Here is a 13,105-nt window from a genome sequence, read left to right on the forward strand (position 1 = left end):
TCAGAACAGCATCAGGTATATACAAGGTTTGGCTTTGTTCGCAAGATATGTGTGTTTGCTGCTTTCAAGATATTAAAATCTGAACAAGACGTTCCTATCTCGACATTCTGCCATCCTCAAACACCAGCGCATCGCACCACTTGGAAGTTGTCATTGACACACCCAGAAACTACCAGGTCCATAACTTCAATTTCAGATCTTCAATTCTTCGAGCATTCAAGAGCCTACGCTTGAACACCTCCATATTTCCGTTGAACACCTTCTAGACATGGAAGGATGTCTTGCAAACAACGCGAGACTCCTTCCAATCATCACCATACCCTTCCCAAACTATACAGGACCCCTTTTACAATTCTGAACACGCCTCAAAGTGGGGACTCAGACGACGACTATCCTGACAGTAATGCACATGTCTGGCTTCTTGATGGGTATCCGACCCTTTGCAAACCCTTTTCCCTTCAGCGGTAGGCAGCTGACAAGGCCATCTCAATCTGCTTCACAACGTTCCTTACCCTCCTTCTCGTCTTGTTGTCTTCGTCTTCTCGCCGTCTTCTATCCCGATTCCGCCGACAATCTGTGCTCCTCAGCCCAGTTGGCTGCACGGTCGATGATGAAGATGATGTCGCTCCGGTAGGCAACTCTGGCAGCGGTTTGTCCATATCGACCTTCTTCTCTCCTCCTCCTTTCTCGTCGCTCTGGTTTCCGACAGAGCCAGGATCATTCCTCCGGATCTTTGTCTCAACCCTTCCAGCCCTATATCCAAACACCTTATCGGCCTGCTCAAAGGCCAACTCCGCCAACTTTGCAGCCTTTGCATCGCCATCTTTCACCGGATCGAAATACTCCAATTGGCCTTGCAAGTTCCAAATTCCAAATAAAAGACCCTTTGTAGTACGATTCTTTGCAGCACGAGCCTTTGTAGCACTTCCTGATACCCGCGCCGTGTCCGTGTCCATGTCAGTGTGTACCAACGCGTCGACGTTGTCCCAGCTGAAAAAGGCATCCAACCCAGGCGGAATCATGCACATATCAGCAGCACCACCACCACCGTCTTTGCCCTCCTCCTTGTCCTTGCTGCCTACGACCAAAGCCCTCCAGTGCTTGACGATTCCTGGACGCTGGAGCAAGCCATAGATCACATTGGTGCGACTCCATTCCCGCGGCGGCTGGCCTTGTTCGATGAGCTCATCGTTCCGAGCAAGTTCGGTGGCGAGGTGGGTGAAGAAGCGCCGCTTGGCTCGCTTGTGAGAGTCGGAGGGGCTGGAGATGGAGCTGGAGCTGGGGGTCGTCTTAGCGGCGGAAGAAGAATGAGGAGAAGATGATGAAGAAGAAGAATGGAAAGAAGCGGAGCAAAAACCGCAGGCAAAGGCGGTCTGGCGACGAAGAAAGAGGTGCAAGTGATCTTGACGGTTACATGAGGGGCATCTGAGAAGTTGTCCCAGGAGCTTTCTGTTGTCGGCAGGGAAGTACTTGGCCTTTGTTGGCAAGATGGTGTCGCAGTGCGGGCAGGCGAGGATCTTGTGATTGGCGTGGTGTTGTTGCTCGTGGAACCAGAGCCATTGGGGGCTTGCGAGCTGGTCGAGGCACGCCTTGCACTGGCAAGGCATCGTTGAGATCGGCCTATTCTCCATCGCTTGATCGAGAAAGAGGTCACGATCGTTGGCTGAGAGGCTGGTGAGGTCACCAGTCACGACTCGCGCAAAAGTGCCGAAAGCCAGGGGCAGAGTGAGAACTGGGCGAGAGATGGGTTGTTGGAAACAGGTTTGGAGTTGCGCGACTTGCGCGAGTGACGGCGCGAGTGAACTTGGTGAACTCTCGAAAGGGTAGACGGAGTAAAGGAAGAATAGAACGCGACCGGTTGAATAACGAAGTTTTGTTTTGGAGCGAGACGAGGTGACGGCAGGGTGAGGGGGATGCGACAGACGAGAAAAAAAAGGAAAGAGGAGGAAGTTTGGGAAGGGGGGAGGCCCCCTTCTTATACCTGTGGGAAAGACCCACCCTGAATATTGTTTGCTCTTCGAGATGGGATGAAGGAAATATTGAAACGTATAAGACGCGGAGAGAGGTTTTTGTTTGGACACTACATCGGAGGAGCGGCGGGTAATATTATAGGAGTATATACTGGGGGCTTTTTTTTTTTTTGAGATAGTTTGCCGGCGAGGGCAGCTGTGATCGATGGCATGTATTAAGCGCGCGGTCGAAGTGGCCGCGCAGCGATCAAAGTCGCCGGAGGTTTTTACCCGGGAAACACGGGTTTTCCTCCCGGCTTTGACCCACGAATAACCGTGTGCCTACATGTGCGACTAGTTTGATAGATACTCAGCGTGAATAAGATTAGTCTTATTGTTTTGGAGCGAAACTGAGAGAAGTTCCAGAATCTAAGTAGGAGTGAATGGTAGTTGAACCGTTTTTGCCATGAAGGGGTGTGTCCCAACGGAAGTCATCCCAACTTCCGAAACAGTCGGCCTGCAAGTGACCACACCAAACTTCGGATGAGATTCTAGAACGTAATAACACGATAGAGAGGAGTAGATTGCTTATCTTCATCGGACATAGGTTGTGTCGAGAAGTGCCATGCCATGCGACGTTGGGCCGTCGATATCATCAGTCCCAGCATTAGTTTGTTGAATGACAAAATAGAAGCTAGCCACATTGCATGGAACTACCATATTGAGAAGAACTGATAGACTTGGCTTAGCCAGGCCATACTGAGAGTATGGATGCTTATTTTTATTTCACAAGATGAACTCAATCCCTGTGGTGCTCGTGATCACGGACCTGAGGTAGAAACGCATCAACTCTGAAAGGCAGCGCCGGTGTAAAGCAGCCACCACGACTATGGAATTGCCCTTAATGAAGCTACACACGAAACAACGATACGAATACTAGTTATAAAAACTCTTTCCAAGCACCAAAAACTCCCCAGGACTGTCAAAACTTCAGAGTGACAGAGAGATGAGGGTGAAAAGGGGTTGGCTTCAAACCGAAAAAACATAGCAGTATAGGTTAATGGTCGCGACAGATTTTCAACTATCAGGCAAGATGGCCGAGCGGTCTAAGGCGCCACGTTAAGGTTAACCCTTAATCTCCTCTACGAGTTCCGTGGTCCGAAAGGGCGTGGGTTCGAATCCCACTCTTGTCAACACATCTTTTTTTGGCTTTCATAGCTTTGAAACTTTATCTTATTTTTTCTCTTTTTTTGTTTTGTCATGGGAATCTTGAACATCATTTAAAAGGGTTGTTTGATTCTTGGATTTTGGTAACCTTGATGCGTGTATTGAGCGTCAGCTTTTTAAACTTCTAACCTTCATTATACTCACTTTCGGCCCACATGAAACTTTAACTACCTATCAAAGGACACGCTACTCTCTATGCCCCTTCAAAGCACCTGTCCTTATGATCGTGATCGGTACATCCATTGGGTTCATACCATATCGTCTACGAATATAAAGGCCTGTCTGGCCCAAGACCTGATCGACTGCCCGGCCACTCGGTTCATGTCCCGCGGCTACCAACTCGCCCAGGTCCCCTCTCTCACGTCTCTTTGTGTGTGTATATTGTATGTGTATATTATATGTGTGTTTGCCAAGTCAAATCTTAGCTTCGCTCTTCCCCGTAGCCTGAGCCGCCTTCTGCTGCCTGATAACCGTACTACTAATCTTGGACGTAAAATCCTCCGTAGCCTTGACATCTTCTCCCACATCCTCTGGGATCTCATCCGCATTCAACACATCAACCTCAAAAACCTCCAGCGTCTTCCACCCCTGTTCCGCCCGCTTGTCATTGACAGCCTTTCCACCCGACCGCGTCTCCCCTGACACGACCAGCACATCGATATCTTCCTCCGTGATCGTTGGCCCAAAGGCATCTTGTATCCGCACACATTGCACGATGATCGTGCCATCCCTAAAAGCCGCACGGAAGTCCCCGTCTTTCTCGTCGATATGCACCCCCGCCGCGACGGCCGTGTTGATGTTATTCTCACCAGCTGCCGGGCCCGTGGCCTCCCTCCACCCTTTATCCGAGAGCTGTAGAAGCCTGGACAAGAAGTAAATGACGTTCCGCGCCCTCGTCTCCCACGACTGCACGTACTCCGCGAACTTCTTGTTCTTGAGCAGCTCATCGCCCGTGATGCCAATGATGTACTTGCACGGCTCGCGTCGCCTGGGGGAAGTAGCCGGCAGCGACAGCTCGTCCTTGCTCGGCACTCCCAAGAGCAAAGCGCCCGCGGTCAAGAGCAGCTTGTGGCCCGGATGGAGATAGTCAAAGGTACCGCCTAGACAAACCACCGGCACGCCCGATACCCGTCTTCCTTCCCCCTTCTCTCCCGCCATGTCTTCTCCAACAAGCCCCTGATTCAACGTCAACCCCCCCTCCACACCAACCAGCTGCTCCTGCCTAATCGCATTCGCCCCAATCATCTTCCCCTCCGCCATCTGCAGATACACATCATTCAACCTGATCCCCTGCTCCGTGCGCACATGAAAGATGTAATTCCACGGATGATACGCCTCCGCAAAAGTCGCCAAGTCCACCACCACGGTATTATTCGTCTCAATCAAACTACCACTCCTCGAATCCCTCCGCAGCGCCTTGTCTTCAGCGCTCAGTGGCTTGCGCCCCCGATCATGATCAACCAACACCACCGTAGCATCCACCGACAACCCTTTCCCGCCGCCGTCAATCTCCGTGCTGATCCCCAAGCGGGCGCAAATGACCGAGATGATGGCGTACAGGCCCGCAACGAGCGATTGCGCCTGCGACCAGAGTAAGGTCTTGGAGCGCAGCTGGTAGGGCGGACCCTGCAGAATGGGGACGGCGACGGCGACGATGAGCTTGGATGCGCCGTGCGGGTTGGAGTGTTTGAGCTTGGAGAGGACGGCGGTGAGAGAGGGGCGGTAGGCGGCGTTGAGGAGGGTGCGGTTGGAGGGGTGGGGAGGGAAGGGGAGGAGGAGGAGGGAGGGGAGGTGGTCTCTTTTGTTGGTGGTCATGGTGAGGATGGTTAGGATGTTGGAAAATAGAATGGTAACAGTCGAGTCCTGGTGGCAGTAATGGTGGTAAGTGGTGGTGAGCTATGGTCGTATCTGCCTGCCCCTCCTTTGTTCCGGTGGTGGGAACGATAGCCTCCGGGACACAAGACGAAGGCGAAAACGGCCTTGAGAATGGGCTTAAACGTTGTCGTTACAGATGGGATGCTGTGCTATCTCCTTGAATAAGAAGCATGCGAGATGGTTGACAGTCTGCACGATGCGGGCTGTTGATGGGATGAGTTCAGATGCAACTCGGTGTGGTGTCCAGGTGCCGAGGTGCCGTCATTTACGAACAGATCGGCGCATGATCCATTGTCTACGTTCAACCCTAACCCTGCATCTGTTGTTCATCCAACTGCCCAGTGCCCATGGCGATGTGATTGTAGCCATGTTCGACTCCGTTTCTGCCCACTTGCATCGTTTATCCATTATACAGTATCTACTAGCATTCCACCGGTATATGACATTCACATACGCCTATCAGTCTCCGACTCCCACACATGGCCACCGCCTCCTAAATGCCCGCTAAATCCCAGGTAAATCAACGACATGCCATACTATACGCTCCGCTCACGTACTCATTACCCAAACCAGATCAAGGACCACCCATCCCCATTCCGACACGCTGTTGCATCTGTTGCATAGAAGATGTCGCCGTGGGCGTTGATCCATAAAGGCTCGGTCCTCCGGGACCTCCATGTCCACTCGGCCCTGGTCCTCCCGGTCCCATCCCAACGTTCGTTCCCGTCCTCTCTCTCATCCTCCGGCCCTCCATCAGCCCCCTCAAGCCTCTCTTCTGCAGGCCAATCACACTGCTCAGTTCTCCAGACCAGATCTCGCCTCCTCGTTCCCTTTCATGCTCCCCCATATCTGACCACTCACTTCCACTCACGCTGTTCGTAGCGCTCAACTCCGCGCTAGACGGTCTCCTGCCCTGCTGAAGCCCGGTCGTATTGATATGCAACGCCGCCGTCCTTGAAGCGAGGCTACCGCCGCCGCCACCATACTCACTGCCGTTTGCGGAAGGCGGCATCGATCCCGTCGGACTAACCAGACCATCCAGGTCGGCAGGCGGGAAGAAGTTGGGGTTGAGGGTACCGTCAATGCCACGTCCGCCTCCGGCGGCCATGGCAGTAGCATTGAAAACTGCGGCTGCGTTTCGGCTGTCGAGTAGGTTATGCAGGCGCTCCACCACCGCCTCAAGGAGACCGTCTACCCGGTACGGCCGCGCTATTTGAAGGAGGCTGCAGAGAATTTGTGGAGTGCACAACGGCGAGGTAGGCTGGGGAAGGCTGGAGGTATAGAGAAAGTGGAGAAGTGCTTGGATGGTGAGGAAGGTGTGCGGTAGATAGAGGCATCGTGGCCGGTTGTTAGGCGCCAGAGTACGCGGTGTTGGTGCAGAGTTGAGCGCGGCAGCGTCTACACCCGTTGGTGACATGATGCTTCCCGCAACCGATGTAGCGGCGGTGCTGGGCGGCTTGCCAGTTGAGCTACTGCCCGAGTATATCGACATCTGACTCTCCATGGTACTCCTGTTTCCGGGCGTGGGTGTCATGTTGGAGCTGCGGCCCATGCCAGAAGACGCCGAAATGGAGTTGGATCTGAGTGTCATGACGTCGCTACCGTCCTGGCAGGCTGTCCCTTCCCGGAGGAGCTGGACAAAGTACGGCCCCCATCGCCTGGCAACAATCCTAGAGTTGACAGGGATCCGTTCGCCCCCTATGCACAAAATATCCATGTCCGCCAACTCCCGCATCGTAAGCGCCTTCTCTCCGAGCTCTTCAGCAGCGCGACTGTGTTGTCTACCGCCGGCAGTAAAGCCCGCCTTACGGGCTAGACTCAAACCAGGACCGGTATAAGGACTACTGGCGCTGACGAAGCCGCTCATGGGCGCCGTTTTCCGTGGGTTATCGTAAAAACCAAAGGCCTCCAGCTCTACCATGCAGACATTGCTGAAGTTGATGCGCCGATGGTTATAGTCATCCACAAGGCTTCTCTTTCGGTGTCCCAAGACGACGAACGTGTTCCTCCTGTTCCACAACACTCCTCGGTTCCAACTTCCCTGACTGAAAACAGCGCCTCCGGCATCGATCCTACTCCAGCTTAGGTTCCGTAGATCCAACGCCCAGAGTGCATACTCCTGCTTCGACGAAGTGAGGTAGGTACCGCTGACTACGAAGTAGTGATCGATGATTCCTCCATTGGGAAATCGCAATCCCGGCGGACTGTATTGCTCCTTCATCGTCGTTTCAACAAGGGTTCCATCACTCGATCTCACTTGCAACTCCAGTTTGACGTCAAGGAAGTTGTAGTTGCTGTAAATCAGCATGCTCGATCCAGCATCCTTGGCCTCCTGAGTAGTAGCTCCTGGGTCCTGCCGCCCGCTAACCGGGTGTGGCTTGCCGATCTTTGCCGCGAGGGATGGTGGCAGGGGAGCAACCACACTTCTATACGCACCGCAGCTCTTGCCCAGCTGTTCGGTTGAAACCCACTTGAGGCTTCGCAGGTTGAAGACACTAATCTGCTCGATGTAGTGATTCGCGGCATCTTGGCCTCCTATAACCACCATTTCTGCGCCGTCAGTCCCATCAATATTGATTCCAATGCGGCCCTCATTGGGGTTCCCCGATGAAGGATTATGCTGAAGCGCTGAGAACGGGGCCCTGTGGGACGCGAAAGCGGCCGACGACGGGAGAATGCAGGCGCAGTGGGCATATCGTCCCTGAGGAGCATCTTGTGTCTGAACAAAGGTCCACTTCCTTGACGGCGCGTCGTAAATGTATATGTCCGACATGACCTTGACCTCGGGCTGTTGATCTTGCGTTATTGTGTTTTGGTTCGCTATCGGGGACATACCACCATAACAAACAAGTTTCGTGTCGCCGAGAGCGCACATGGAGTGGAAATACCGAGGTGGGGGAACATCTCCGGTTGTCTCGATTTTGGACCAGTGTCGCCGGATGAGGTCCAGCTCGTACAGATGATCCGTTAGCGGCGCCGGCTTGCTCCTCGACAGTATCCTTCCACCAAATACGAATAGTTTGTCTCCCAAGACTGTGGTTGTAGCACCAACAAGAGGCGGTGGCTCTCTGCCTGTTGTCCGGTGCACATTGCACATCAAACCCGACAAATGCTGTGATGGCGAGGGCATTGGTTGCGGCCCACCGCCACCGGCTGCCTGTGATCTCCCCTGGCCACCGTTGGGGGAGGGGCCAGCGGACATTGGCCCATTACTCCTCGGCGTCAAGTTCTCATGGCGTCCATCTCCTGCTTCTGATCTGTGCACACTTGCGAAGCTGCTCTGACTGCTGCTCATGCTGACATCCTGGCGTGCGGTATCCTGTGATCTCATATACATGCCGCCACCTCCCATCTCCATCGACGATGCCGAATCCATGGTGCTCGTTCGACTAGTGTCCATCCAGCTTTCTTCTGTGTCCTCAATCGTTTCCAGCGGCTGCTGAGTGAATGGCGTAGGCGTTGATGGGCTCGTTGGGGAGAGCGTTGGTGGGGGAGGTTCCGGTAAAGGTTTTGCAAGACTGTCTTGAAGACTCAGGCTCCGTGCATGTTGCGCCTTCAATGGGTTTGGAGATTGTATAGGGATGGGAGAGGATATGGAAGGTCGCTCTGCGGCGGGAATGTAGGGCTCAGAAGGCCGTCGGAGACCGCGCTGTGAAGGTTGGCGCGTGAGCCTCGCAAACTCGTCTCGACCGGGAGTGATCTTCTTGATGCCGCGGAAAGCTGAAGACAAGAATTCGGACGGTGTCCTCGCAGGGGAACGAGAGGTCTGTTCCTCGGATTCGGAATCGGAGAAGCGACTGAGGTCGATAGCACTCGGCGGCTGCTGGCCTGAAGTCGGCGATGTCAGTCCAAAGCCCGCCATGTCGACAGTTGCTGCGCCTGCAGCGCAAAACTATCTGTGCAAAAAGGCTCTCGAGAGTGAAACAGGTGAAAAGACATGGGAATAGTCACAAGAAGTCGAGGGAAGGAAGAGGTCATGTTCAAGAACAGTGAAGTAGGGCGACGGCACAACAAAAGGAAAGATGACTGGATTGGGCAAATGACAAACGCGGGTCCCGCTGTAGAACAGAATAGGAGGGGAAAACCCAGGATGCGTTGGGTCCGCCGTTGAGGCACAGACAGGAGTCGATGCCGGGGACAATGGATCAAGGTGAGCGATGGCTATCCTGGGAGCATTCACACCTTGGATGGAGCCCAGGGGCTAGACACACCGGGCTGCCCCGAGTAAGTTCGCAAGACTCTCCGGCCAGTCCGCGGCCTTTGGCATCAACCAAGCAGCGATGTTCCCTACCAGTACGAAAAGGAAGGCGACGGGAATAGCGAAGAAGGGAAGCTTTGCCGGCCCATCTGAAGCAGAAACCCAAACATGTTGTGGGGATCAGGCACCTCAACCCATGGCAGGAAGGGCGGCGTGAATGGGGGACTGCGCAATGGCACAGCGTAGGAGTTGGAAGACAAAGACGAGATGGGGCATATGGGACGGTGTCACCGTGTATAGGCAAGCATTGCATCATGATGGGCGGCGAGAGAGGGATCAGGGGCCGAGGAATGACAGATTTGACAGCGCGGGGATGGGAAATGGGCAATGCGTAGCGTACCTGACCAGACTGTCGCAGAGGTAGCAGACTATAACTTGGAAGATGAATCGACGAAGTTAATGCTTTAATTTCCGATCTGGTGTGTCTTGACAAAGTCGTCGTTCCAGGGCTTCGTCGAGCGTATATATGGGCCGAAGGCGAACGGGTAGACGAACAGATGGGATGGACAGGCGGGACAGACGACGGACGAGAGTCGAAGAGGGATGAAAGACGGAATGATGGAATGATGGATACGTTGACAGTCGAACGGTGTGCAGGTAGAGTTGCAGGGTGCCGCACGGACTCGGCGTTCGTTCGTTGCTTGGATCGTATTCAAGGCAAAGGTACCTCTATAGACCAAATTTGTGCGCGCGCGTGTGCATGTGCGCTCGCGTGTATAATCGTAGGGGATGATATAGGGTGCGGCGATCACTCGCCGTTTTTGGTGTGTAAGAAGAAGAAAAGGAAGTCAAGTTGGACAGTAGACAAGAAATTGGGAAATGGGGTTGCTACATGCTACACCTTTCCTCTTTGATCCCCTGCGGGTGACCACCTCCAAGAATCGCCGAACTAAACCCCTTCAAAGAAAAGCGCACTTTGGTTACTCGTCAGGCCTACAAAATCGGCGGCTGACTAGCGGGCAGATCTTTTCCATTTCTCTTTGGAATGTCAATCTTGACAAGTCTTTTTTACTGCCTTTTTCGTGGTCGCCGTCAAAAGATAAGCCATTCAGGGGCAGGCATCGGTCGCTCCGCGTGGTTCTCGGGATGAAGGATCCCAAGGCACCAAGCGGTGGATTCGATGCTGCAACATTCGACAAAGAGAGCCGCACGGATCAGATGGTGGCGTGGAGCTGCGCTTTTCTTTGACAAATGGCAGCGAATCGTCCGCCTTCGAGAAGCAACGCCAAGAATTACGCAGGGACTCCCTCGGAAAAAGGATCCACACTCAGCACATGAGAGTGTTGTTGGTTGAAGTTTCCAAAGTTCCTCATCACCACTCTGGATTTCTCTCAAGTCCGCAACCGCAAATGGTACCTAGCAAACAACACGTCGACCGCTTCTCTCCCTTTCTTGCCGTCAGTTATCACAATCTTGACTTTGTAAATCGGCATACTAGTACCAGGACTACCTATACTCTCCCCCTTTTAACAGAGAACCGTTAACTATCCACTGCCATCCCACCCAGTTTCCGGTTTGCCTCACATCCCTACCGTTATCTCGTGGCCGACAAGGTTCACAGTTTCACTCGTTCACCTTCGCTCCGGCTGGACCGAACGTGACACTCCCCCTTTTGGGATACGAAACACCAAGAAACGAAACAGCCAACCAAAGGAAACAAACTATGCCCGCGCGCTTGCTATACCTAAGTATCCTTCCCAGAGTGCGATTGTGATGCCCATTTAAATTCCTCTAACTATGCGCCGGGTAAGCGCATACCACCCCAACTCTTTTTAGAAGACGCCGGCTGTGCAAGTGGAAACCATGTCAAACCTTCCAACATCACCCGTCAATATGTTTACCATCTAATCATTCCCATTCCGCATGGCAACAATTGGTGATTGGGCCCCCTTTTTCACATGAATGTTCCAAAAACAGAGATTCCAATCATCTACCGTAGCCCTTGGGCATAACACAAGAGGTATACAATAGTATATATCAACCGTCGGTTATACCAATTTGTACCAAATCTGAACTCGTATGCGACCCTTGTTCCCAATATCTCGGTTCACGGCTTGCAGGTTTCTTGACGTTCATCTAGTATGTGCAATACAGATAAGCAGGTCCTGCGCTAACTTTTGCGACTCTTGCACAAGTTCGATGATGGTGAAGCTGCCTGTGGTGTAAAGCACGCCACTTGGGGATATTGACTTACGAAGGTCCAGCCCATGCCAGTGTGAAAGCCATCACTCGAACTCCCAAGTGGCTACCTAACAATCCGTGATATTAGCTCGGTAGCCAACGTGCCAGACCAAGGCTACTAAGTTAGCAACTGCGAGATCATGTCAGTCCAAGTAGAAAGAACGTATCCATTCAGAATCAATTGGCAGTGACAATTCACTATGCAGGAACTAGTATAGCGGCGGTTGTTGTTGTTCAAGTCATTTCATTGTATTTTGTGACTACGCTTGAAAAAAAAAAGAACTCCAGCCCAAACCAGCCTCCCAGAAACTTAGAAAACCACATCCACACACGCTTAAGCGTCCTTGGGAAGGGGAGTGAAGCGGAGGTAAGGCTTGACAGCCTTGAGGTTGGGGAACATGCGGGTGGCCTCCTCGCCCTTGATGGAGGGGTGGACGATAACGTCATCACCGGGGACCCAGTTGATGGGGGTGGTGACCTTGTGCTTGTCGCCGGTCTGGAGGGAGTCGACGATGCGGAGGATCTCGGCGGAGTTGCGGCCGGTGGAGGCGGGGTACGCGAGGATGGTGCGGATGGTCTTCTTGGGGTCGATGACGAAGACGGAGCGGATGGTGAAGGCGATGCCCTTCTCGTCGACGTTGGTGGTGTCCTGGTAGTCGATCCTGAGTCAAGACAGTTAGTGTTCGCTTTTCCTCTCTTTTTTTTAACACAAAGTGTGCTTACATGTCGTAGAGGTAGGCAACCTTGCGCTCCTTGTCGGCAATGATGGGGAACTCGACCTGGGAGCCGGTGACATCCTTGATGTCGCTGATCCAGCCCTCGTGGCTGCCGAGAGTGTTGGCCGAGAGACCGATCAGCTTGACGCCGCGCTTCTTGAACTCGGGCTCAAGGCGGGCCATCTCGCCGAGCTCGGTGGTGCAGACGGGGGTGTAGTCCTCGGGGTGGGAGAAGAGGATGACCCAGTTGTCGCCAATGAACTCGTGGAAGTCAATGGGACCCGTGGTGGTGTCAGCCTGGAAGTTGGGGGCAATGGTGCCCAGGCGGAGGCTGCATCAGGAACCACGTTAGTCGTTCGTCCGCGCAAAAAACAGCGATGGCGAAGGGAGCTCAAGGACTTACGGAGCGTTGGGGGCGGGGGAGGCCATTGTGAATGATGTTGTGTGGTGGGAAGAGAGGAATGGGTATCTCAGAGAAACAGCAGAAACAGTTGAAAGAAGAGAGAAGCTGAAAGAAATCAGAATATGGGAGGACCGTGATGAGGGGCAGCAGCGGAGGTATTTAAAAGCGTCCTTGACTAATCCCTACGAGCAGCTCGCGCCATGTACACATGCAGAGGTACCTACATATTTTAGCTTCCGGATTCTATTACACTCCTAAATGTCGCCTTCGCAAGACTTCCATTTCTGGCCAGATGAACATGGAGGGTCTCGCACGTGTCTCGGTCACTAGGGACTATTGATCAGCCGTAGTATATGTATACATACTGTAAAGGGCTAATGAGGTACATGTCTTCTGTATAGCTTCATGGTAGCACATACAGGTAGCTTTCGCCCTCTCATCTCCTTACCTACGTAAGTAGCGAAGGAACTCATCGAGGTTCTCACAAGTTCGTTTG

At 53.2% G+C, this 13,105-nt stretch overlaps 4 protein-coding genes and 1 non-coding gene across 5 annotated transcripts; 1 reads left to right on the forward strand and 4 right to left on the reverse strand.

Moving 5' to 3' along the window:
* Window positions 1–458: 458 nt before the first annotated feature.
* B0H65DRAFT_423510 (uncharacterized protein) lies at window positions 459–1,607 on the reverse strand (the record flags this gene model as incomplete). The annotated part of the gene is made up of 2 exons (XM_062824462.1): window positions 459–853; window positions 926–1,607. The coding sequence occupies 2 exons, from the start codon at window positions 1,605–1,607 to the stop codon at window positions 459–461; spliced, it is 1,077 nt and encodes a 358-aa protein (XP_062683046.1).
* Window positions 1,608–3,036: 1,429 nt separating this feature from the next.
* B0H65DRAFT_t172 lies at window positions 3,037–3,142 on the forward strand. Its single transcript has one exon. It is a non-coding gene; the product is annotated as a tRNA-Leu (tRNA).
* A 98-nt stretch (window positions 3,143–3,240) lies between these two features.
* B0H65DRAFT_461903 (uncharacterized protein) lies at window positions 3,241–5,437 on the reverse strand. The gene has a single exon (XM_062826619.1). The coding sequence runs from the start codon at window positions 4,989–4,991 to the stop codon at window positions 3,591–3,593; it is 1,401 nt and encodes a 466-aa protein (XP_062683047.1). The 5' UTR covers window positions 4,992–5,437; the 3' UTR covers window positions 3,241–3,590.
* A 188-nt stretch (window positions 5,438–5,625) lies between these two features.
* B0H65DRAFT_423413 (uncharacterized protein) lies at window positions 5,626–8,913 on the reverse strand (the record flags this gene model as incomplete). The annotated part of the gene is made up of 2 exons (XM_062824455.1): window positions 5,626–8,001; window positions 8,065–8,913. The coding sequence occupies 2 exons, from the start codon at window positions 8,911–8,913 to the stop codon at window positions 5,626–5,628; spliced, it is 3,225 nt and encodes a 1,074-aa protein (XP_062683048.1).
* Window positions 8,914–11,824: 2,911 nt separating this feature from the next.
* B0H65DRAFT_547774 (mitochondrial peroxiredoxin PRX1) lies at window positions 11,825–12,635 on the reverse strand (the record flags this gene model as incomplete). The annotated part of the gene is made up of 3 exons (XM_062829536.1): window positions 11,825–12,152; window positions 12,214–12,537; window positions 12,610–12,635. 3 exons carry the CDS (start codon window positions 12,633–12,635, stop codon window positions 11,825–11,827), a joined length of 678 nt encoding a protein of 225 aa, XP_062683049.1.
* Window positions 12,636–13,105: the final 470 nt, after the last annotated feature.

This window comes from Neurospora tetraspora (assembly GCF_033439725.1).
Source record: "Neurospora tetraspora strain CBS 560.94 chromosome Unknown B0H65scaffold_3, whole genome shotgun sequence".
Classification (NCBI taxonomy): domain Eukaryota; kingdom Fungi; phylum Ascomycota; class Sordariomycetes; order Sordariales; family Sordariaceae; genus Neurospora; species Neurospora tetraspora.

Bases quoted from the DNA above. Each gene is read 5' to 3' on its own strand.
- B0H65DRAFT_461903 (XM_062826619.1), bottom strand. From the start codon at position 4,991: ATGACCACCAACAAAAGAGACCACCTCCCCTCCCTCCTCCTCCTCCCC.